The sequence below is a fragment of the Rhinatrema bivittatum genome, chromosome 18 (assembly GCF_901001135.1).
Source record: "Rhinatrema bivittatum chromosome 18, aRhiBiv1.1, whole genome shotgun sequence".
NCBI classification, from domain to species: Eukaryota; Metazoa; Chordata; class Amphibia; order Gymnophiona; family Rhinatrematidae; genus Rhinatrema; species Rhinatrema bivittatum.
The window spans coordinates 29,948,430-29,972,468 of record NC_042632.1 but is presented as its reverse complement, the minus strand read 5'-3'; the positions used below and the strand labels follow the sequence as shown (position 1 = coordinate 29,972,468).

At 45.5% G+C, this 24,039-nt stretch overlaps 1 protein-coding gene across 9 annotated transcripts in view; it reads left to right on the top strand.

Moving 5' to 3' along the window:
• The window catches only part of ARAP3 (ArfGAP with RhoGAP domain, ankyrin repeat and PH domain 3), a 125,101-nt gene extending 103,964 nt beyond the window's left edge, over positions 1–21,137 (top strand). For 2 of the 9 annotated variants that reach the window (XM_029583252.1, XM_029583253.1), the window contains 13 exons: positions 3,759–3,864; positions 4,332–4,479; positions 4,872–4,940; positions 8,386–8,460; positions 10,193–10,307; positions 10,608–10,736; positions 11,877–12,010; positions 12,537–12,619; positions 13,230–13,265; positions 14,051–14,114; positions 14,656–14,793; positions 17,446–17,484; positions 18,521–21,137. In XM_029583252.1, the coding sequence (XP_029439112.1) occupies positions 3,759–3,864; positions 4,332–4,479; positions 4,872–4,940; positions 8,386–8,460; positions 10,193–10,307; positions 10,608–10,736; positions 11,877–12,010; positions 12,537–12,619; positions 13,230–13,265; positions 14,051–14,114; positions 14,656–14,793; positions 17,446–17,484; positions 18,521–19,144 (1,760 nt within the window). In that variant the 3' untranslated portion in view covers positions 19,145–21,137. Of the gene's footprint in view, positions 1–3,758; positions 3,865–4,331; positions 4,480–4,871; positions 4,941–8,385; positions 8,461–10,192; positions 10,308–10,607; positions 10,737–11,876; positions 12,011–12,534; positions 12,620–13,229; positions 13,266–13,916; positions 14,115–14,655; positions 14,794–17,445; positions 17,485–18,520 lie in introns of those variants that run through there. The other 7 variants (XM_029583254.1, XR_003853334.1, XR_003853333.1 and 4 more) reach the window with 7 other exon arrangements.
• Positions 21,138–24,039: the final 2,902 nt, after the last annotated feature.

Below are 24,039 nucleotides of genomic sequence, written 5' to 3'. Positions count from 1 at the left end.
GTCTCTCAGTGAGATCTACTTGATAGGTCTAAAGTTAGCCAGATATAACTTGCCTGGCTAACTAGAACTTACCTGGATATATTCAGTGGCATAGCCATGCCGGTGAATATCCCTTCTAAGTTAGCCGGATAAGTTATATCCGGCTAACTTAGATATCCAGATATCTCTGAATTTCAGGCCCATGGTATTCATAAATTGCATGTACGCAATTACATGCTACTTATGTACGCATATGCTACTTTTCCATGTTTAACTAGTCATGGTATGTCATGTCTTGGTTCTTTTCTTCCAATTCCATTTCTAGTAGCTCTGTATTTGTATGCATTTTGTCAGAATGGAGGCTATCCTTACCTCAGGTTCTGATGCTTGATGTAACAGTGTTAGCTGTTTGTATGTTGCTGTGCTTTCAGCTTCTCACGATACTAAAACATCATTATGTGCCATTCTCTGCCTCGTCATCTACTCTCTTCTGATCGCATTTTGTTATAGCCATTAAATGCTAATGAGTTATGGAGGTGTAAGACTCTTCTGTAGCAAATTATTTTTTCCTTTCAAATCTACAGTATTGTATTCTTCTGCTCAGCAGAGATGAAGCCATGAGAGAACCGGTCCCCCATATTATCAAGAAGCAAGCAGACAGCTGAAATGCTGGACTACACCTACTTTCCTCCTGCAGACTGACTGGATGAATAAAAAAAATGTTTATACATTCTTGGGTCAGGTGTTTTCTGTTGAGTTCTGTAGAATGTGGTTATATACACATATATGTAAATGAATCTAGGATAGTTTGATAAGTGTTCATGAAGGCTGACATAGAAGTATGTTTAACAGTATTACATATGGTCATAAGCGCAAAATGTGCTTGAGAACGGTTCTGTGGGATTCCTTTATTGTGTCGCATTACTGTAAATAGAGTAGGATTTGCATATGATCATAAGGCACATAAAATAAGAATCTTGGCACCAATGGTTCTCCTGGAACCTAGTCTGTGGTTGAGTAGCTAGTGAAATGGATTGGGCTTAGAGGGGAGAACAGAATGAGCCTGATTTCCCCTCTATGACTATTAACTGCTCTCTGCTAAGTAAATCTGGCTATCCATCTTCAAACCTTCCTTGTTAAACTCAAGATCTCAAACCCAAACTGGGATCCGCATGGCTAACGGGCTGACCCTCTGCCAGGCCTGCAAGCTCCCAAGGCCAACATCCAAGGATGTTGGAAGTTGAATGGTCCTCCGACCATTCTGAGCCCTTTCAGACCTGCTGCGAACAGCATGGAGCAGCAGGCCTGGCCTGAGGTTGAGGGCAGACAGAGGCCTTGACACGTAGATAGGACTATGGTCGATGCGACGGCATCACTGACAAAACACTTAGTTGATGCGACGGCATCCTTGATGAAGACACTGGGTTGATGCGACGGCATCCTTGACGAAGATACTTGGTACTTTAACAACAAGTGGGCGGAAGGACAATTGCACTGTCTCTCAGGGTGCCCTACTCAGGCCACCCACAGGACTGAGTCACGGACCACCCTGTCCCACTGCGCGCCCTACACATCCCTTGCAGGCTGGTCATGGACCACAAGGAGAATGGGACAGCGCAGGAAAAGTCGAAGCAAAGAGGGACTCCAATGACGAAGCCGGTGTCACCCGAAGCTCCCTCTAAGGCTGGCGGGAACGGAGGCTCCGGAGCGCAGGGACCAATCCCACCTGCAGCCTGCACCAATCTCGGGCATACACCATCCGGGAACCACAGCTCTGCAGGAACAGAAGGCTCAGGAGCACCAGACGAAGACACAGGGAAGAACATCCTGGAAGGCGGGCACATCAGGAGGTGGAAGATCATGACGAGACATCAAAACATGGACTGGGACCTCAGGCGGAACACCAAGACATGAAGACGTGGAAGAAGGCAGACGAGACGAGGAGCTCCACGAAGAACAGGACCTTACAAGACTCTGGCAGACGGGAGCCTCCAGAGGGAAGTCACGCTGATGCAAGGCAAGGAACAGACTGACGAAGCAGCCCTTTATAGGGCTAAAGGAGGAAGTCCCATTAAAGGTGGGGCCAGCACACTTCCTGTGCCTGGCCCTTTAAATCAGGGAGAGAGGCGCGGGCCGGCACCTAGGAAACAGGAAACAGGGGCTGTGCAGGACAGAGGACAGTGGCCTGCACAGCGTCTGAGTTCACTGACAGGCAGGGCCTGAGGAGCAGGCCCTGACGTCAGCAGCGGCTCCAGCCGCTGCGAGGAGCCCCGGGGTCGGCTCCAGCCACCGGACCAGCCCAGGGATGCGGCCTTAGCACCGCGAAGATGGAAATGACATCCGGGGCAGTTCTGGCCCCGCGGGGAGGAGCAGAAAGGCCGTGGCTCCGACTGCGGCGAAGAAGAAGATCCGGGGCGGCCTCCAGGCCACGTAGGGGCAGGAGAAACTGCGGCTCCAGCCGTGCAGAAGGCCCGACGGTGGCATCCTGCCACGTCGGGTGAGGAAGGCAGGCATGGTGAGTAAGTCTGCTCACGGGGGAAACCCGCGGGCAGTGATCATAACAGTTCCTCTTTCCAGATCATTTATAAATATATTAAAAAGCATGAGTCCCAGTATAGATCCTTGAGGAACTCCACTGTTTACCCTTCTCCACTGAGAAAACTGAACATTTAGTCTTACTCTCTGTTTCCTATCATTTAACCAGTTTGCAATCCACAATAGGACATTGCCTTCTATCCTATGACTTTTTAATTTTCTCAGGAGTCTCTCATGGAGCAATTTATCAAATGCCTTCTCAAATGCTCACCATTAGCCACATGTATATTAACCCCTTTAAAACACCAAACTCCTATGTGGGAAATGTGATTCACATCCCTAATTCTGTAGGCCTCTCACTTCATCCCCCCTCTCTTTACTCACACCTCTGAGGAATCTGCCCTTCTCTTCCCGACGTCACCCTTCCAGCAGTGTGCAGGCTTCCCCAGTCTCCTCCATGCTCTGACCATCCTTTTGGGGTACTCCTAAGTTTGGAACCACCCAGCCATTTCTTCAGCATCTTGGCTTTAGGCCACTTTCCTTGAAGGGAAAAGCCCCTGGAGGACCCCACTCCCTCTTGGGAGGGTCACCAGTCCCACCATCCGATGATCTGGCTACTCCAGGCTCCCTACATGCTGGAGGTCACTCTCTTCCTCCACTCCCTACTCAGAAAGGGCAATTCCTGCCAAATTGACCCAGAATTTATTGCTTCCCAGGCCAATCCCCCAGCAATCATTTCCTCTCATCTCTCTTAAGGGGACACCCCAACATACCCCTTAACACACAGATGGGTTAACACAACTAAGTAAAACACAAAAATCAGTTGCTCAGTATCACACCAACCAACAACATTTCTATCCCAAACTCTTCACAACAAAGATAAGAGTTGGGCTCCCCCACCCAAAATGTCTTGTTCTAGTATGCAGGAACATGAGCACAATTGAGGACCCCACCACATGTCAAAATCACTCCCAGAGGAAGTAATGGGAGTGGTGTAGCTCCAGCAGAACAACTGGTGGTTCCTCCTCCTCCTGCATTCTGTTATTAACCCTTTTGAACCGTGAAAATAACTTTTATGTGTCAAATGTCTCTTGAATACAGTATATCCATTTACAACATTTGCTATTTGGTAAAACCTGAATATTTTTTGTTCTTTGCTCTCCTGGGGCCAAAATGAATTTGAGTGGGTTGAGCCCATAATTATTAGTGCTTGCTCAGCTTTGTGATCACAACTTTTTCTTTAGAAATCCCCCTGAAACCGAAGCGGCTGGAGAGATACAAGGAAATAATTAACCACTTGCCCAGAGTGAACCGGACAACGCTGGCTGCTCTCATAGGCCATCTTTACCGGTAAGTCCATTCCATCTTGTTAGGCCTGTATACACAGAGCAGCCAGGTTATTTCACTAAATGGGCCATTGGTTTTATATTCACTTCTAATACTGCATTGACAACATAAACTTGGAATTCCAAAAAACTAGGTGCCAGCCTTCAAGCGTTTTAGAAAGCAAGTTGTAATCTCCACTGGAGTGGATTTACTTTTCAGCACTGACTATTAGAATTTGAACTGAGGCAATGAAACCTTTTGGAGAGCAGTTCTTAATACAGATTGCACGGCGTGAGCTGGGAAATTTTGAAATCCCGAAGTTCACTGAGTTAAAACATAACCTTCCCTTCCGTGGTGATATCTAAAAGAGAATGTGGACTGGCACCAGAGATTCCCCAGTGACTCGGTGAGGTTTTTAATGTCTTCTGTTAATTCTCTTTTCAAGCTCTTTTTACCTTTCTCTCCCTCCTCTCCTTGTTGTGGGGTCTCAGGGTGCAGAAATGCGCTGACCTCAATCAAATGTGCACCAAGAACCTGTCACTACTGTTTGCTCCCAGCCTCTTCCAGACAGACGGGAAAGGAGAGCACGAGGTGAAGGTGATGGAGGACCTGATTGATAACTATGTCCGCGTGTTCAATGTAAGTTTCCTTCCTGCCCTCCTCTCCCTCTTTCTAACTCCCTGTGCATTTTCTCTGCTTTTCTCTCCTCTTCTGCCCCCCTTCTTTGTCTCTGTTCTCTCTCTTTTTAATCTTTTTACACTCTATTCCTTCCTCCTCTAAATTTATTTCCCTGTTATTTTTCCTCTGTTTTTACCTTGTTATACTGTTTGTATCTCTTTTTCTGTCTCTTGTGTGTTTCATTTCTATTTCCTCACAGCCCAGTATTAAGGAGTAGCACGCCCTACTTAAAACTGCCTGTGTGGAGAAACGAATAGTTTTAAATAACATCAGGGCAGCCTGATATCATGCTTATGACATGTAGGCCTCAGTCCTAGCTGTGGTATTTGTATCTCATTTTCTGTCTTTTCCAGATTGATGAGGAACAGGTGACTCAGATGGATTTAGAAAACAGCTTGATCACAACTTGGAAAGATGTGCAGGTAACTGGGCTTTTCATATAAACCTGTTTCTTCCCATCTATGACATGACCCTTCCTCATCTACAGAGTTTCATCTACTATGTCCCCTCCTCCCAGCCTCCATCCTCCCTTGCCCTTCCTCCTTCATGCCATTATCTCATTCCTATGAACATAGTTCTTTCTTTATCAATACTATTTCTCCCAGCCCACATGCTCTCACTTCCATGTTTCTTTCTGCTCCCTAAGTTTGGCATGATCTATGGTAGTGGCATCAATGATCAGGGATTTGTTGTTTGCAAATGGCAGTACACTAGCAGTCCACCCACTGGAAGATATTAGTTTATTATAGACCAGTTTACCCAGGCAATTATACGCTTTGGGTTCACCATCAGCCTGAGAAAAAAACCAAGAGGTCATATACCAGCCAGCTCTACCTAAGGCCTATGTCAGATGCCGAACAAAATATAGCTAACAAATTCTGTTATCTCAGAAGAATCCTCTCTAACACAGCCAATGTTGACAATGAGATTATAAATCACATTGCCAAGGCAAGCTCTTTCTTTCATAGAATCTGTCATCTGTGGGAAAAGAGAGGGATTTGATTGCCTAATAAGATCAAAGTGTGCCAAGCAACAGTCTGTTCACATTGCTTCACAGTCATGATTCCTGGATATGCTGTACTGCAGACACCTCAGGCAACTTCAGCAGTTCCATCAATGCTTCCTGTGTTGCAGTTTGATGCTGCTGGAGAAGATAGTGGATGCTTGGGCCGGCCTACCTAGGGAGACAGGGTAGGCCGGGGGGCGGAGCCACAAGCTGGAAGGGTTCACCCAGGAACCAGGGACCCCCCGGGAGGAGCCCGTAGGGTCCCGGGTCCTTGGGACTGGGAGCTGTCTACAGAATGTCCAGAGGCTGAGATGGGCGTAGGCCGGGACCAGAGCAAGCAGAATGAATAGGAAGTCCAAGGTACCCGGAAGGCAGGGGACCGGCTGCACAGGGCCGAGGGCCGGCTGAAGGCAGGGCAGCGGGTGGCTGCGGAGTCTGTAGCAACCGGAGACAGAGGCAGGCAGTGGGTGAAGCGGGGTCAGAAGTAAACCGGAGTCTGAAGCAGGCTATAGGCTGAAGCGGAGTCAGAAGCAGACCGGAGTCAGGGGCTGGCTGCAGGCTGAAGCGGAGTCAGAAGCAAACCGGAGTCGGAGGCAGGCAGCGAGCTGAAGCAGAATCAGAAGCAAACCGGAGTCGGAGGCAGGCAGCGAGCTGAAGCGGAGTCAGAAGCAAACCGGAGTCGGAGGCAGGCAGCGAGCTGAAGCGGAGTCAGAAGCAAACCGGAGTCAGAAGCAGGCAACGTGGAGATCAACAGGAACGCAACTGAGAACAACTAAGGAGTTGTGAACCTCGTTGCAAGGCGTTGAGAGAGAGTCTGAACGCCGGTTATATCGGGACTTGGGCGTGATGTCAGCAGCGTGGGCGGGGCCGGGCTTCCGGGAGCTGGACGCTCAAGAGGGACGTCCTCGCGCATGCGCGAGACCGAAGGGAAGCAAGCTCATAATGGCGGCCGCCACGTGGAGTGAGAGAAGCCCCCGGGGTCCGGAGCGGGTGGAATGCGGTGATCACTGAAGCGGAGGTAGGCGGGCCTGAGCCCTAACAGAAGGGAAGCGGTCGGGACCGCAACATCCTGATACATCTTTGTAATATAAAGTAAGAAGACAAAATCTCCAACAGAGAAGTCCTTGAAAGGTGCCAACTTTCCAGCATAGATCATAGAGAAGACCACATCTTAGACTGAAGAACACCTTCAAGCACAATCTTAAAATCTGTGAGGTAGACCTCAACAGTTGGGAGGATATGGCCTTCAATAGGGTCAAATGGAGGCAACTTTGCCTCTTGGCCATCCAAACCTTGAAAACCAAGCAACTGCAAACAGAAAAAGGAAAAAAATAAAAGAGAAGAAAATCAAATTCTGCAACTCCACCACCTGCAGAATTTAGCTGCATCACTTAGGGTTGCCAACTGAATCCAGATATTCAGGACAGGTTGATGCAGTCCTGGTTTTACCCCATTGCATAATGGGACTTATTCTTATTTTCCTATTGCATTCCCTAAGAAAAGCAAAACTATAAATATCTGCATGCACAGGAGTAAAACCAGGACTGGATCAACTTGTCCTGAAAATCTGGAGCCATTTGGCCACCATAGCATCACCTGCAATCTCATTTGTGAATCAAGAATTGATCCTCTATCCCATCAAAGGGCACATAAATAAACTTAGTCAAAAGGAGTTTTCATTATCATTAGAGACTCTGTCATCCAGTTTGGCTAGAATACTGTCAGGTTATTAGGTTATTAGTAAACCAGCTCCAATCCAGATTTCAACCAGAGCTTTATACAAGGCAGAAATTCCACAGATGTGTCCTGGCTTACACTTGTGGGAATATGACTCACAGATCTGCTCTAGGTGCTTCCCACTCTGCCCTTTAGCCCTCAGATTGCCTGGAACATGGTAATGATCTCAGCAAGCCCTTTTGTGAGCCCTGAGGACCAATTCCATTCCTCAGGGATGGCATTGGGAGTCTGGGTGAAAGCAAACCCTTCTTGCTTGTTCCATTTTTACTGCTCAGATGTACCCAGTGACTTCTGGGCAGAGCTCCAGTCCCTTTCCTCAACCAAAGAGATGAGGTTTTAGATATTTATGAAATTGCTTCGAGATTATAATTAGCATGAGTTGTTCTGAAAGAGAATTCTAGAAATAGGTCTGGCAGTAGAAAACATCCTGTCCTTGGTCTCACCTAGACACGCATAGCATAAAGAAGGTATCTCTAATAAATAGGCTTTTATTAGATGATCATAGTGATCTCTGTGTATCAGTGGGTATCCTCCTTTCCATGTATTTCCATGTCTGTAGCACCATATCTTTGTGCATTTCCATGAGTTTCTTTCTTTATGTGTATTAAAGTCTAATGTGTTCCCTACTGTGGCCATGTCAAGAAGAAGGAAGTAAGAATACAACAGAAAGCCCAGGGATGTGAGCAGATTAGAGGGAATACAGTTACAAGAAGAAAAAACTAAGCAGAATGCTAGATGGAATTTTGGGAAAGGGGAGGACTGTAAAAGACAGAGGGAAGGAAGAAGGGAATGCACCAGAAAGCGGAAATACTGACCAGAGTTGCCTGGAGGACTCAGGAGATAGGAATAGACTGAGGGGCAGTAGAATCTTTCTTAATTGCAATCCAGAAGAGGGAGGAACTAGCGGATCCACAGCATTTGCTAGTTCCTCCCCCTTCATGAAGAGGCCCAGGGAGGTAGCCAGCAGGTCATTTTGTGAAGATCTATCATATATACATATGCTCTGCATACTGTCCTTCCCTTGTTAGCATTTTAGTAACTTTCCATTTGCAGTGAATGTCACTGTGTAAAATGTATAGTATAAACAGCTCCGTATGTTCCTCAGTTTGTCTGTCTATTGGCAGTTGTCACAGGCTGGAGATTTGATCATAGAGGTTTACCTGGAAAAGAAGCTATCTGACTGTTGTGTCACTCTGAAGGTCAGTGAAAATATAAGTAGCCATGGCTTGTTACTTGTTGGTTTAGCTTAGACAGTACTTGCAATCCCCTTCTCATGTATTTCTACTGTGCTCATCTGCCATCACTGAGGCCAGCTACAGGGAAGTATCAGGACAGGGTCTGGGGAAAATTGAATGTTTGAAGCTGGTTTTAAATTTAATGTTGCTGAATAAATAGATCCTGAACCCTTCAAAATCTGTTTGATGTTTTGTGGATAGGGAAGGCCAATTGTGATCTTCCTGCTCCAACTCTTTACTTTGATGACCATATTTTACTTACAAAAGCCAAAGTAAAAGTTTCGTGGATAACCCTTGATTCAGGTGTAACTATGCAATCTCATATTAATAATGTTGTGAGATCTTCTTTCTACCAACTTAGATAGGTCCGTAGTCTCCAGCAATATTTAACCAGAGATAATTTGGCAACCGTGATGCATGCAATTAGAATGAGCAGTTTATACTCTATTGTAACGTTTTATATATGAGTCTACGTAGGAAATTGCTGGGCCATTTACAATATGTTGAGGACATGGCTATGCAGAATTTGTTGGGTCTGAAGCTGCTTGGTTGTATTACTCTACCACTAAAGAACTTTCATTGGTTACCTGTCTTCTTCCATATGCAGTTTAAGGTGGCTATTCTAGGTTTTAAGATTCCGCGAATAGGCCTACTTTTGTTTGCGCTCCAGGCGCAAACAAAAGTACGCTGGATTTTAGTAGATACACACGGAGCCGCGCATATCTGCTAAAAACCTGGATCGGCGCGCGCAAGGCTATCGATTTTGTATAGCCGGCGCGCGCCGAGCCGCGCAGCCTACCCCCGTTCCCTCCAAGGCCGCTCCGAAATCGGAGCGGCCTTGGAGGGAATCCTCTAACGCCCTCCCCTCACCTTCCCCTCCCTTCCTCTACCTAACCCACCTGCCCGGCCCTGTCTACTCCCCCCCTTACCTTTCTCCGGGGATTTACGCCTCCCGGAGGGAGAAGTAAATCCCCGCGCGCGAGCGGGCCTCCTGCGCACCGGGCCGCGACCTGGGGGCGGGTACGGAGGGCACGGCCACGCCCCCGGACTGCCCCGGGCCGTAGCCACGCCCCCGTACCCGCCCCCAAAATGCTGCCGACACGCCCCCGAAACGCCACGACGACCGGGCCCGCCCCCCGACACGCCCCCGACACGCTCCCCTCAGAGAACCCCGGGACTTACGCGAGTCCCGGGGCTCTGCGCGCACCGGTAGGCCTATGTAAAATAGGCTCACCGGCGCGCAGGGCCCTGCTCGCCTAAATCCGCCCGGTTTTGGGCGGATTTAGGCGAGCAGGGCTCTGAAAATCTGCCCCTATAACTGGTACCAAGGGAGGGGAGACTGGCACATAAGAAACCCATGCTGGGCACATCAGGAGCCAGACATAAGATCCAAGCTCCCGGCTAGTATTAAAGATTTGGTGGTGCAGGATGGTAAGAATGCATTTGACATGGGTGAGAGGGGAGGGGGAATGGTACAAAATTCTACGGCCCTAACAATATTTTTTTTTTTTTTACTTTGGAGGCAGAGGGTTTGGAAGGTTTATCAGTTAAGTGTTTTGAGTGGTACGCTGTTGGTTTTATATCAGTAGAGTCCCGCATGAAGGGATATATTTTATTGATCTGCATTATAATCATGTGGTTTGAAAGATTTTACATTGTCATAACATGTTTCTGTTTCTTATCGCTATTTTTGTAGGTATCACCTACTATGACAGCAGAAGAGCTGGCCAATCAGGTGTTGGATATGCGGAATGTGGCAGCAAGTGTTGACATCTGGTTAATCTTTGAAGTGATGGAAAATGGGGAATTAGGTCAGTGGTATGGGCATGCAAATTCATTTGGAGGGAGATAATTGATGGCAAATTGTTATTGTAATTTTTGTAGATGGAGGAGCATCAAGAAGTGGGCAACTCCACCTTATTGGTCTGTAAAGATGTAGGGATAAATTAAGAGTATTCTACTTTAATTAGTAGAGCTGGATTTGAAAGCAATCCATCAGAAGATGTACAGACTGTTATTTTCATTATAAAAAGTGTTTCCTAAGAACAGTGTCCTGACTCTCATCATGAATTGAAACAGTGGGATGTCCTCTAATTCTTTCATTTCCACAGAACGACCTCTACATCCAAAGGAGAAGGTCCTGGAACAAGCCCTCCAATGGTGTAAGCTGCCAGAGCCAAGTTCTGCCTATCTGCTGGTAAAAAAGGTTTCTATTGGAGAAGGAGGTTGCCTGTTTACAGGTAAATGAATGACACTGGACAACTTAGTGACCTAAAGAGAAACTCATTCTTAGCTATCACAGGTTTTCGTCTATCTGTGGTCTTCTCCATCCTTCCACCACTAAAGTCCGTTTGTGTCTATCCAATGCAAGCTTGAATCCTGCCATTGTTTTGGCTCCTATCTCCTCTACTAGAAGTCTATTCTAGGTGCCCACCACCCTGTCTGTGAAAAAGTACTTTCTCACATTCTTTTTATAACTTACCTCCCTTCAGGTTCAGATGATGACCAGTTGTCCTTGAGTTTTTCATTCTATGGAAAATACTTCCTTCTGATATTTTATTGAAGCCTGATAGATATTTGAATATTTGTATCATATCTTCCCTTTGCCTTTTTCTTCTAGAGAATACATCACTCTCTATGTCATAGTGCAGGCCAGGCACCATTTTGTGGTGCTCCTTCGGATTGCCTTTCTGAATGTACATTCTGGTCTATTAATATCCATGTCCTGATTATCACGGAACTGTGACTCAGTTACTGCAAACACATCCATGACCTCTTCCACCTTGGTGGCTTCAAGGCCAATGCGTTTGTTAGAGAAGCTACAAGCATTTGCACACATGACCTTCCCAACTGTTTTTCTCTCTTGTTTCCTGTTTGTTCCTTCCTAGGAATTGCACCAATCCTCCTACTATCATTTGATCAGTCCTCTTGCTGTATCCAGTTCACAGTTTTCTGCTTTCCATGCGGTTACTTAGAACCCTTCCTTGTTTAGAGAAGTATCATGGTTTGGATTTCATGTTATTAATTTTAAGAAATTGTATTTTCAAATGGTATCTTTCAGAGTTAGAGTTTAACAATACCAAGATGTATGACAGAAGGTGTAATGAGAATGATACAGATACACAGTATTCAGTCAACTTAGTGGTGGTGAGCTTCACTCCATCAAGTTCAAAATGTAGTTAGATAATCTAAAAAATGATTTATTAAGAAGATGCAAGGAAGAAAATCAGTGTTTTGATTTGCTCCCTTGATGACGATTCCTGAATAGGAATGAAAATGTTGCTTTTCCTCCACCTCTATAAATGTATTAATTATTTATTGTCTGGAGGTTTTCAGAGATTTTTTTTTTTTTAATGTGCATTCTGTCCTTTCTCCTTCAGGCGCAAAGAGAGAGAGTCCTAAATGTGGTTTATTGAAGTGCCGAGAAGAACCCCCCAAACTGCTGGGATGCAAATTTCAGGAGCGATATTTTGTCATCCGGGACCGCAAGCTACTGCTGCTAAAAGAAAAAAAGGTAACCCAAACAGCTGAAAAATGTCTTTCTGGACTGCTGAATACCATATTTGTGCTTCCTTTTCTGACAGTGCTGCGTCCTCCCTCATTCTGACCAGGCCGAGTTCTGTTCCCCCTAACACAGAGGCTTCTCTACTATGGCTGTGTTGGGATTTTTAGCCATTGGGGCTGTTCTGGAGATCTTCTCCTTTGCTGGGGATCTCCCCCCATTATGGTAATGCTGGCATGTCCTCCATTGTAAATGCAGAGGGGTCTCCTACATCTTTGTTTTTGACTGCATTATTGCCTCCCTGCTGTGGATCTGTGGGAATCTCTTTGCTTCCTGTCATAATTGAGTTTATCCCCACGTTAGCTGCACAATGTCTTCCATCATTCCACATGCTTGGTTCTATCCAGCTGGTTTAGTGATGCGTATATTTCATTCGTTTGGGAGTATGCTAATTTGGTCAATTTATATTGCTAGGCTTTAGTGATATTATATATATGCTCCTTGGTGAAGTATATATATTCTCTTTTATTTTTTGTAGAGCTCGAAGCCTGAGCGGGAGTGGTCTCTTGGTACTGCAAAAGTTTACATGGGCATTCGGAAAAAGCTGAAACCACCTTCTCTGTAAGTCTCCAGTTCCTGGATTTAATGGAATGCCAGCAACTCAAGGGTTCCATTTTTTTTTTTTTAAACCAGCAGTCTTCTCCTGCTCCTTCTAGGCTTCCAGCTCAGTTGGAATCAGGGCTGGGATCTAGTGCCATGTCACCTCTACAGCTCATGAGGAGTCACCAGTTCTCTTGATAGTCACATCACATTTTATGCCAGTTTTCAAGTTGAGCTAGCCAGCTAGATCCACCGGAGTGAAAATCCCTCCCTGCCGAGCAGCTCAATATGGGTGACCCAGGGGGCATCTTTAAACTTGCACACATAAACTGGCTTGTCGAATCTGCACACATACATTTTCTTCCAGCAATCTACCTACAAAGCTATAGGCAAATTTTCAATGCCAAACTACCCGGGTAGTTTGTGTTTGAATGTATCCCTAAATTTATGGGGGCACAAGCTACCCATGTATTTCACATTCACACAGTGAGTTTTTGAAAACTGTCCTCTTATTTTGGCTAACCGGATATCTTGCCAGTTCTGTGTTTTAATGGTCTCGTTTGTGTCTTTTGTAATATTTATTTTCTGTCACATGATTCACAGTGTTTGTATTTTCCTCATTGATAACCAGGTGGGGCTTCACCGTATACCTGGAAAAACAACAACTGTAAGTATTTTGTCCCTTTGACTTGATATCTTAACTTCTGTCCGAGTTGTGTTAATCAATGGAAGTGACTCTGGCTTCTTGTCTCTTAGTATCCCTCTATCATCTTCTATGGAACTTCTTCCTATTGTTTTTATTCTATGGTCCCACAGCAGGCTTTCTACATAATCTGATACAAGGGTCATATATCGTAACAAAGCTATAGTCATATATTGTAACCATAGCTCCCAGTAAGCTGGGTTTATGAGCGATCGCTCATACATTTCAGAGCGTCGCTCACATGCTTATTTTCTTTGTGTTGTATACATAAATGCAATGCTAATACTGGTGCTCAAAAATTGTTGATTTAAAAAAATTGTTGCTCACATGAAAAAAAAATACACACACCTAGTCACTCCTTGTAAGAAACAAAACTACTGTTCTCAGAGTCATCTACAGAGCCACTTAAATGGGGCTTACATAGTTTTTCCAAAATATTCAGGGTCTCTCTCCATGGTTATTTTTCTTTTTACATAGGATCTGATTATTTGTATTTGCTAAAGTCAACAAATCATTTTATAATGGAGATTTTTCTAAATCGCAAATTTAGATGACTTGTAAATTGCAGTAGCTGAGATCCTAGCACCCTCTCCATACTTCTGTTCTGCACTACAGAATGTGATCCCTGATCTACCTCATGGGTTTTGCAGAGTATGACATTCGTCCTGGCATCATGCTCCCCAACTCGTTCCACGGGAAATAATTATCAGTATTCACAATGGCGCTACTGTGTTTTTCTTCTTCTGCAGGTATTTATGTTGTATGGGGCAGTCAGATATGTGGGACTGGGTCACCAGTATTCTGAAAGCACAGGTAATTTCTAGCACTAAATTCTGAAAGGGATCTCAATGAGTAAGATAATTAATGATGAAATGGTGGACATTGCAGGCTAGTAGAATACCATATTATTCTGCAGTAAATGGTGGAGTCTTCTTGTATCCAACCAAACCTGATGTTTACCTAAATCTGATTGTAGCTATTAACGAAAAAGCTGTACTGTTAGCATTGGCTAATGGAAATAAGCTGTGAATTTGATCTCTGGAAGTAATAGTCCTTGAATTTGGACTCTAGGCCATTCATGTAGTAGACTTGATGAAATCAGCTACAAAATTGCCAGAGCAGATTGACTGGGCCAGAGGGGAATATAGTCTGGTCTCTAACCCAGCTGGTGATGATGTTGATGAACCTCATGATAAATTTAGCAGGATTTTCAGATGAAAGCAACCTGCACATTTGGACTTTGAACCTCCCTAGAGATTTGGTAGTCTTAATATTGGTGGCACTATAGACGTTATCTGTGAAATTCTTTTTTTATAGAAAGTGTGCTGTCATCAGTTATTCATTTGTTTTATAGCATGATGACCTCCGACCTGTGATTTTGAGGCGCCACTCTTCCTCTGACCTTACCAAACAGAAATTTGGCACCATGCCACTGGTTCCAATTAGAGGGGATGACACCAATTCATCGATGGTGTCTGCCAATCAGATGCTAGTAAGCCACCTTAAACTCTTTTATTCAGCATTTGAGAGGAAGGAACTTTGTCTTTATAGCTTACTTATGTGCGGAAGTGTGCATATACATATTGTGAAGGTACACTGTCGTGTTTATCCGGGCTCAAGTCTATTTCTTGTGCTTCTTCCATTGGCTAGTCTTAATAAAGATCAAGCTGCGGCTGTGTGTTCTCGAGGGACAGGAAAAGAAATGAGCATTTGCAACATCTCTGAAAGACAGAAGGAAGTAATAAATGCCAGCACAGAAAGAAGTTAGGGGCAGTCACTGCCAAGGGAATGGTTTCAAAAGTAAAACTGCTGTGGACCTTGTACACTTTCATAAAATCGTACACTTTTTATCTTTTGATCATAAATAGGGCCTGAAGCAAGCCTGCCTGGCATAGCAGCCAGCTGATCTGGTGCAGTTAATACACTATGGGGTAGATTTTCAAACCGCGCGATTTGGCGTACTTTTGCTGGCGCATCAGGCGCCAGCAAAAGTACGCGGGATTTTAGTAGATACGCGCGTAGCCGCGCAAATCCTGGATCGGCGCGCGCAAGGCTATCAATTCCGTATAGCCGGCGCGCGCCGAGCCGCGCAGCCTACCCCCGTTCCCTCCGAGGCCGCTCCGAAATCGGAGCGGCCTCGGAGGGAACTTTCTTTTGCCCTCCCCTCACCTTCCCCTCCCTTCCCCTACCTAACCCACCCGCCCGGCCCTGTCTAAACCCCCCCCCCCCCTTACCTTTGTTGGGGGATTTACGCCTCCCGGAGGAAGACGTAAATCCCCGCGCGCCAGCGGGCCGCTAGCACGCCGGGACGCAACCTGGGGGCGGGTCCGGAGGGCGCGGCCACGCCCCCGGACCGCCCCGGGCCGTAGCCACGCCCACGGACTGCCCCAGGCCGTAGCCATGCCCCCGGGCCCGCCCCCGGAATGCTCCCGACACGCCCCGCGGTTCGGGCCCGCCCCCGACACACCCCCAACACGCCCCCCTCAGAAAACCCCGGGACTTACGCGAGGAGAGATTGAAGAATCTAAATATGTACACCCTGGAGGAAAGGAGGAGCAGGGGTGATATGATTCAGACTTTCAGATACTTGAAAAAACTTTAATGATCCAAAGACAATGACAAACCTTTTCAGACGGAAAAAAATCAGCAGAACCAGAGGTCACGAGCTGAGGCTCCGGGGAGGAAGACTAAGAACCAATGTCAGGAAATATTTCTTCACGGAAAGGGTGGTGGATGCCTGGAATGCCCTTCCGGAGGAAGTGGTGAAGTCTAAAACTGTGAAAGACTTCAAAGGGGCGTGGGATAAACACTGTGGATCCATCAAGTCTAGTGGGCATAAATATAGAGGAGGTGGTAAAACACTGCACGGAGCGGCAGTAGCCACAGAGGCATTCACGGAGCGGGATGCCAGTGGTTTGTGTTCCACCTTCACGGAGCGGAAGGTTGGAGGGCTGCCATCTCCAAAAAAACAAAAAACAAAAAAACAAAAAACAAACAAGCAAAACAGAGGTGGGTAAGAGTATGGGGCAGGGGTGTGGCCGTTTATTGCGGCAGTTGCTACCCCTGATTGAGCTGGATGTTCATTAGGATGCGGATACGGCACTGCTCTCTGCATTGGTGGAGGGGTGGAAGGGAATTGGGGCCGGAGGGTGCTGGAAGCCAATAGTGACGGGGGAGGGGGAGAAAAAAAGTGGTGGGGGGGAAGATTAAAAAAAAAATGGATAAATTGCTTAGCTTGCTGGGCAGACTGGATGGGCCGTTTGGTCTTCTTCTGCCGTCATTTCTATGTTTCTATGTTTCTATGAGTCCCGGGGCTCTGTGCGTGCCGGTGAGCCTATGTAAAATAGGCTCACCGGCGCGCAGGGCCCTGCTCGCCTAAATCCGCCTGGATTTGGGCGGATTTAGGCGAGCAGGGCTCTTAAAATCCGCCCCTATGGTTAAAGCTATGGGCAGCTACATTTTCAATTACAAAAAGCAGTAAGATTACAGGTCTGATTGCAAAAAAAAAAAAATGTTCATCTCTGTATATGCTCTGATTTCCCAGATAATAGGATTTTATACACTTTATTCTCAGGTTAGAAGCAATTCTTTGGTGTAGTGTTCTAGCATCCACAACGGTCCTGGAGTAAACTTGATTCTTTGCATTTTGTGATGCCTTTCATTGAACTGATAGAACATTATCCAAAGGTGGCGGTGCACATGACCCCAGAGGACACGTGACATGTGGTCATATCTGAAGAACACCATCTGTGGATAATTCTTTCACTGGCTCATAAGCTTCAAAGAATTCGGTTTAGAGCCCCAGCAGCTCATTTACTTTCTGTTTCTATCTAGGGCTGTAGCCGCTTGTGGCTCTGATGTTACACTGCCTCATGTTGGTAGCTTATTCTCTCTGTTTCTCATTATCTCCTTTTTTTCTTTTCTTTCTCTTTCTGCCATGCCTCTGTACCTCATTCTCTCTCCTCCAATCTTCTTTCTTCACATCTCCTTCTCTCTCTTGCTTTTCTCATGCCATTCTTTGCCCTCACTCCTCTTCCTCTTGCTTCTCTGCCTTTGAATCATGCTGGTTTTCCGCTTACCTTTCCTTCCTACTTCTCTCTTCCAATTCCTTTTTTTCTCCTCCTCCTCTCTCCCTCTTTTTCAGCGTCGGCTGCACACACGAAGGACGCTCTCAATGTTCTTTGTAAGTATTTGCATGGTGATTTGCATGCTGTTCCAGGATGCTTCGCATGTTTGCTGCACTCTGGCTCTTCAACTTGACTTGCCTTGTCCCCGGTGGTGGGAATGATTAAGCGAAAATATGCAGAGAATGTCACGTCGCTCACCTCACCCTCAGTGTGCCTACAGCCAGCTGAGCGGCCAGATCTAAAAACCTAAAATTGGAAGGGAGATAGCACAGAAAAAGAGGAGGCTAGGAGAAAGATAGAGAAAAGGAGAAACAAAACACAAAGTAATGAAGAAAAGGGGGAAAGAGAAATGGATATAAAACTAGAGCGGGCACAAAGTTTACCATCATTTTGTATCCAGTATAGCAGCTTAGGTCAATGATGTGCACAGCTCTTCGCAGGTGCTTCAATCCTCAGCTCTGCGCAGCTCCTCTAACACACAGCACTAAAACAGATGATGCAAATAAAGTTTGCTGGGCCCAGTCAACACAGCTCCACTGCTAGAGGTTTGGTCTGCGGCAACAAACATCTATGCTGATGTGGCTGAGGCAAAGCTGGATTGCCCTTAGTTCTTCTGACCCTAGCGGAAGAGTCTCCCCCACCTGTAGTCTCATCTTATCAGCTACTCCTCTTCTGTAGGGTCATCCCTTCGAGAGTTGGAGGTGCAGATGGAACACAGAATAAAAAAGGGCTTAATCCTTCTCTTTCTCTTTGGAGAATTGGATTCCTCTTCCTAGTCTGCATCTTTGTCCTAGTCTCCTCTTCCAAAGGTTTTCCACTTATCTTTCAGCCGCTATGGCATGAAAGGAATGGTCTTTGCATAAAAACATGATTGAGTCAATGGGCAATTATACTGCATAACATCCTATTCAATGCAGACATTGCTTAAGTGCTCCCTTTTTAGAAAGAACAGACTTCCCTTAATTGCATAGCCAGGTGGAATTATATTGAGAGACAGCACCTGTCACAGCAATGCATCCAGCCTTAGTAGCAGAGCTTTTATTTCTGGAAATGGTTTTTACTATACTGTGTGATGTTCTGTTCCTTTCTTAGCCGATGAAGATGCACCAGGACTCACTGGAGGAACAGAATGAGAAGGAAATGACTGAATCTGAACCTGTTTATGAGGAAGTTGGAAACTTTACAAACCTGATTCCACCAGGGATGGACAGCAGTCTTCTGGCTGACCTGACTCAGGCACCTCTCCCAGAGAGAACAAGAAATCCCATCCAGAGCTCGGATCAGACAATAAGTACAGCACCCATGGAGTCGCACCCAGTGAAGGCTCACTCCCTGGATAGGGGCGTCAGGACTGACTTTGCTAAGACACTTTCCCTTGAAAGGGGCTTCTGCATGGATCCTGTTAGGACCTCCCCTGTAAACAGGACCACAGAGAACAACCCTCCAAAAACGGCTTCTCTCGAAAGGAATCTGAACCTTGGGCCCATGCAGGCCGCTTCAGGAAGAAGTCATCTAGGCAAGAGCGCTGTGGACTTTGGCGCAATGCGCCCTCTGTTCTTTGAGCCCCTCCCTCTTCAGGACCCTTCAAAGGCTGCCCTTAGGAAGAAGAGTGCCCAGTTGCCCTCGCCAATGCAAGACAAACTGATGCAGGAGCTCAGTACAGTCATTCAGAAAAAAAGTGAGCCTGAAATAGGGGCAGGGCAACAGGTCACATGACCCCAGAGGAATCTTTCATTTCAATCTGGGATTTTGCTCCTCTGTGCTGTGATTCCTGAAGATCCTTTCCCTCATGTCATTGTCTGAGCTCATTTAAATGTAACCCAGTGGTTAAAATAAAAGAAGGGGGAAGGGTAACATTTTTTTTTTTAATATAATAGATGGGAAAAATGCCTTAAAACGGAGATTTGTGGTAAAATTGGCTTTCACAGTGTAGAGTTTCTAGCTCTTAGTGGAAGATGTCAGCTGATTGGGACTGTCATAACCCATGCTGGAACCTAAGAGCTTCTGGAAACTGTTACTTTACTGTATCCATGGTAACCCAGGTTCTTCATGCTAAGCTGACAGGACAGTTGTGACAGTTGGGATTCCAGTCAGAGAGTGGCACTCGAGAGAGACAGAGCAGAAGGGGGTTTTTTTATGTCCCAGCTCTACCAGAGCCTGCTCAGAAACTTTAAAAAGTGTTAGAAAGCACAGAGAGGTAGGCACACAAGAAAGTGTATGAGTATTGTGTGTGTGTGAATGTAGGCAGATAGTTTTAGTATTGGTGGAGTCAGTATATTCCAGGTAAGAGTCAGGATAAAGACAGTTAATCCTGTAAGAGTAATAATTGTGGCTGCAGCGCGTGTGATTGTTAGCAACCGTTTATAGAAAATTCATGTGCTATCAGAACCTGATAAGAGTGATTGTGAAGTGAATTTCTGTTCACACACCTGGTTATACCACTGCGTATATCCTTGCTATATCTCTATTTCTCTGCTATCAAGGAAAACAGGAGAAATTAAAGTCCATGAAAGGACCTCTGTTACATGATAACTGGATCTGTGGTGAAAGGAGAAACAGACAGCCTCAGTAAACTGTGACCAATTGTCTGGCAAACTAATATTGGGTTTAAGGATCAATTTTCACTGCTAGTCAAGTGGCTGGTAAGGTAAATGAGTACCAGAACTCCACTGTAAGAGCTATATTGATGATAAAGATATAGAGTGCAGTATTTCAAAACAGCATCTCCCACCCAGTGTGGTCTGGAAAAAAGTGACCTGAAGTAAGTGTGTGAGTACAGTGTGTAATTTCTGTACAATACACATAAGAAACTACTGAAGCAATTCCTCTCTGCATAGGTAGAAGAGAGGGAAATTCAATTATTTTTATATTTCACTCACTTAGCTAGCCAAGTTCAATAAGGCTTCTAGACCACAGCTTGAGGGAACTCAACTAGAACATTTGCGGAAGAGACTGTCGGTGCCAGTGTAATTAGGAATACACTATTTCTGTTATTTAAAGTTTAGTTAGGCAAAAAATCAAGCCAGGAGGCTACGCTCCGCAATTGGGTCTCGTGACAGGGTCCTTCCAGTTGCAAAATCTGTGATCCCTATCAGCAATTTAGCCAGCTACGTTATCAAGCATCCGTGACTGGGCCAAAGATTGACTGCAGAGCAAAGGAAACAGCTAAGTCTCATGCAACCCAATACTTACACAAGGAGTGCTAGAAAAAAAACTGAGACTAAACTAATTACCGACCCCGATTCAAATATTATAAAGAAAAGGAAGAGAACACTTACAGAGAGTTACAGTCTGCAATAGAGACAAAAAAGACAGTATCACACATATATAAGGAAAACCATCAAATAACAAAGGAGAGTAACAGTTTATACTTACCGTCTTCAGAGACCGTGGTTATACTTTATTCCTCTGAAACATGAAGTAAATGCAAAGACTCAGTTTCTTTAAGGAAAAGCAATAAAGAAACATACTTTTCAAGAGAGAGTAAAGAGGTTTGTTTTAAAGAGACCAACTTAGCTGATAAACACTCTTTCAAATTAAAGAACCGGTTCTTTTCATCGGTAAAGATGCAGTTAGCTGTAGGAATATAAGAAAAGAAAAGTGTTCATTGTTGATATTGACGGTGTGGATGCTTTATTGCATATTTAGTCTTGCAGACTTGGTAGAGTGGAAGAAATAAATGTCAAGCTTAATGTTTGTTTATATATAACTGCAGTCCATCGGAATTATTGCTGTTTAAAAACTCCGTCTTCCCTCTCTACCCCGGGAGACTGCCTGGCTGGGTTCTGTCCCGTATTTCTTTGGAAGAAAACCCAGCAGGAAGAAGAACATCATATTTTTCCTCTCTCAATCGGTACTTTGATAACATCGGTTAGTGCCCCTCTTATTACCCCATTAGTTGAAATTTCTCACTCAGCCACCAAAGAGGGAGAGCCACTACCATGAAGTGTCCAATTGGTGAGATAAATGCCACCTTTCTGATTCTGAAATGGTTTGTAAAATGATTTTTAGTCAGATGAAGACTGAAGGGAAGGCAGATGATTTATAGTGGTATTGCAAAGGGAAGTACTTATGGTGGACCCTTGCTGCTACCTCCCTAGGCACTCATTCAGTGCTGGAGCTATGCCGCACTCCTCCCCACCCCCAGAAACCCTCCGAGCGCTGCACAGCTCCAGCAGGGACCCTCACAGCGCAGTGAGCACCAGGGGACTGAGCCAGCACTGTTAGGCCTTGGCCCTTGCAGAGCAGCCCAGAGGGCAGGGGCCGGTGAATGCAGGCTTAGTCCCTGCGCTCACTATGCTGAGATCCGAGGGAGCAGTGGTGGCATCAGAGGGATGGGCACCCCTGGATGTCCTGGGCAGGATTGCAAGGTGATAGGGTGCAAGTATTTTGCTGTGGACTTCATCTGTGCATGATGAGCTGTAATTCCAGCCAGAGTAGATGGTGTGATTGTATACATAAGAACCTGCTTCATGTACATTGCATAACGTTCAGGCAGCCCCTGTAATAAAGGGATTGGTGTCTGCTCCATCAGTATCCCACTGAATCTAGTTCCCTCTGCTCCTTGTCTCTTTTGTTACCTCACTTCTCTTCCATCTCCATCTTTCCCCATTCATTTGTCTGTCTCCCTCTCTTATACGCTTCCCGATTTCTCTCCTTGATTCTTTCTAACTTTACCTATTCTTGATCTTAAAGCTAAAATGTTGAAAAGTGGATGCTGGAAAACAACAGGAGTGGAAGCAGCAGTGTACTGGAACCAGTGCTCCCTGTTTTCCCGGGGGGGCTTGCTGAGTTTGAGCCCAGCATGCCATGCACCTGCCAGAGGCCCGAGTTTCCCAGCATGCAAAGGTGGCAAGAGGAGAGTGAGGGGCAGCAGAGGACTGGAGCAGCTGCAGGAAGAGTAGCAGCAGCCTAGGCAGCCGGGAGAAAGCCCATAGAGTGCCGCGAACCTGGGTAGGCCTTCCTTACTGTGAACCCAATTTTCTGGGTTAAAAATTTGGGAGTCAATTTTCAAAAGTTTTAGGAGCCCCTTTGAAAATTGACTAATGTTGAGCACCTAAATGTAGGGGTCTGCTTTCACGAGGATCTTAAATTAGAAACATAAGAAGTAGGTGGCTAAGAAGTGGGTTAGGGCGGGGATTTAAAAAATTGGCATTTTGCGCTGATTGTCAGCTCCAGGCACCTGACTTTGCTGCCTTAAATGAACAGCAGGTCTGAAATCAGGGACTTTCGTTTATTAGCTTCCTAAATTTCAGAGAATTTTCATTTGAAAATTTAGGTGCCTGTATTTTGGCTGCAAATCCACGGAAATTTATGGGATTAAAGTTTAGGCACCTAAGTTAGGAACTGGGCATTTTTGAAAATATGCTCTAAAGTTTTGTTAACTAAGACCCCGCTAGAGTTGCAGAGACCTTAGGGATCTCTATGATATTTAGTATAACTGTGAGAAAGATGTATTTTAAACTATTTCAGTGAGTTGATCGGAGCCCATTTGGGTCTGTGGCGTGTGGAAAAACTGTGCATTTTCCAACAGAAAGCTTTACTCGGTATTCATTCAAACTAGAAAACTGGTTTGGAAAGCAAAATATCATTAGATATAGAAGTGAAAGATGCACTTGGTGATGTGACTGAACCACTCGGCTCATTTGCTCACACAAAACAACCATTTATCATTGATGATAGATCTTCTTTCTTATGGAGAAGATGACTCTCCTGGGCCCTCTAGTGGCACGCAGAAGCTCTTCACGCTCTCTAGGTAACAGTACAAAGGAGAACCCTTTGTGCAGTGCCCAATCAGAAAAGTGGAAAGGAAAAAATATTCACACAATGCAAACAGTTTTGTGGCAATTCTGCAATTTCTTGAGCTTGCAAAGACAGATTTCAGCTTGTACCGCCCCCCAAAAATGGCAAAAGCAAACATGTCATTCCTTTTCTCCTTTCTAGAACTTAGAAAAAAAGTGAGCTGTATGGGGTGAGGTAAGCTCCTCACTTCACTTTCCGCATCCTTCTGTAATGGTTTTGGTTTTTAACTTTGGAGGAGAATCTGAACTATGCGAATAACCGGGCTGAGACTTCCTTTTCTACCTGTGGCTCTCACACTGACCTCCATTTTTCACTTTGTCAGAGGAACCCCCTCTGTAGGTTTCTTTCTTAGGAGCAGGTCTGCACCTTTAAGACTCGCTCTTCAATTCCTAGCTCAGGATTCCTTCTCGCATGGCCTCCTTAGATTACGCATTAAATCTATTCAGCAATCTTTCTGTAACTCTCGGCCTCCTTCCATCCCCTGTGGACACAGCTCATGATTTAGGAACCTCTCTTTCCCAGGGCAGGCCCTTCTCTTTCCTCTCCACTTTCTCAGGAGCCCCTTCTCCTCTCTGAGGCTCCTGCCCCCATCAGGGGAAGGCTCAGACTAAGCAAACTTTCCTCACTAGAGTTCTGCATTAGTAAAGCATCCAGGACTGGAGCATGCTCTGTACCAGGGAATGCAATTACTCCTCTTTCACTCTTCAGTAAGGGCAAGGGGTCTCTGCATGAACATTAATGGAAAGACTATTCGATAGCAAGATTTTATATATTTTAAAAACTTTAAATCAGCCAAGCCTGAAAAGTTA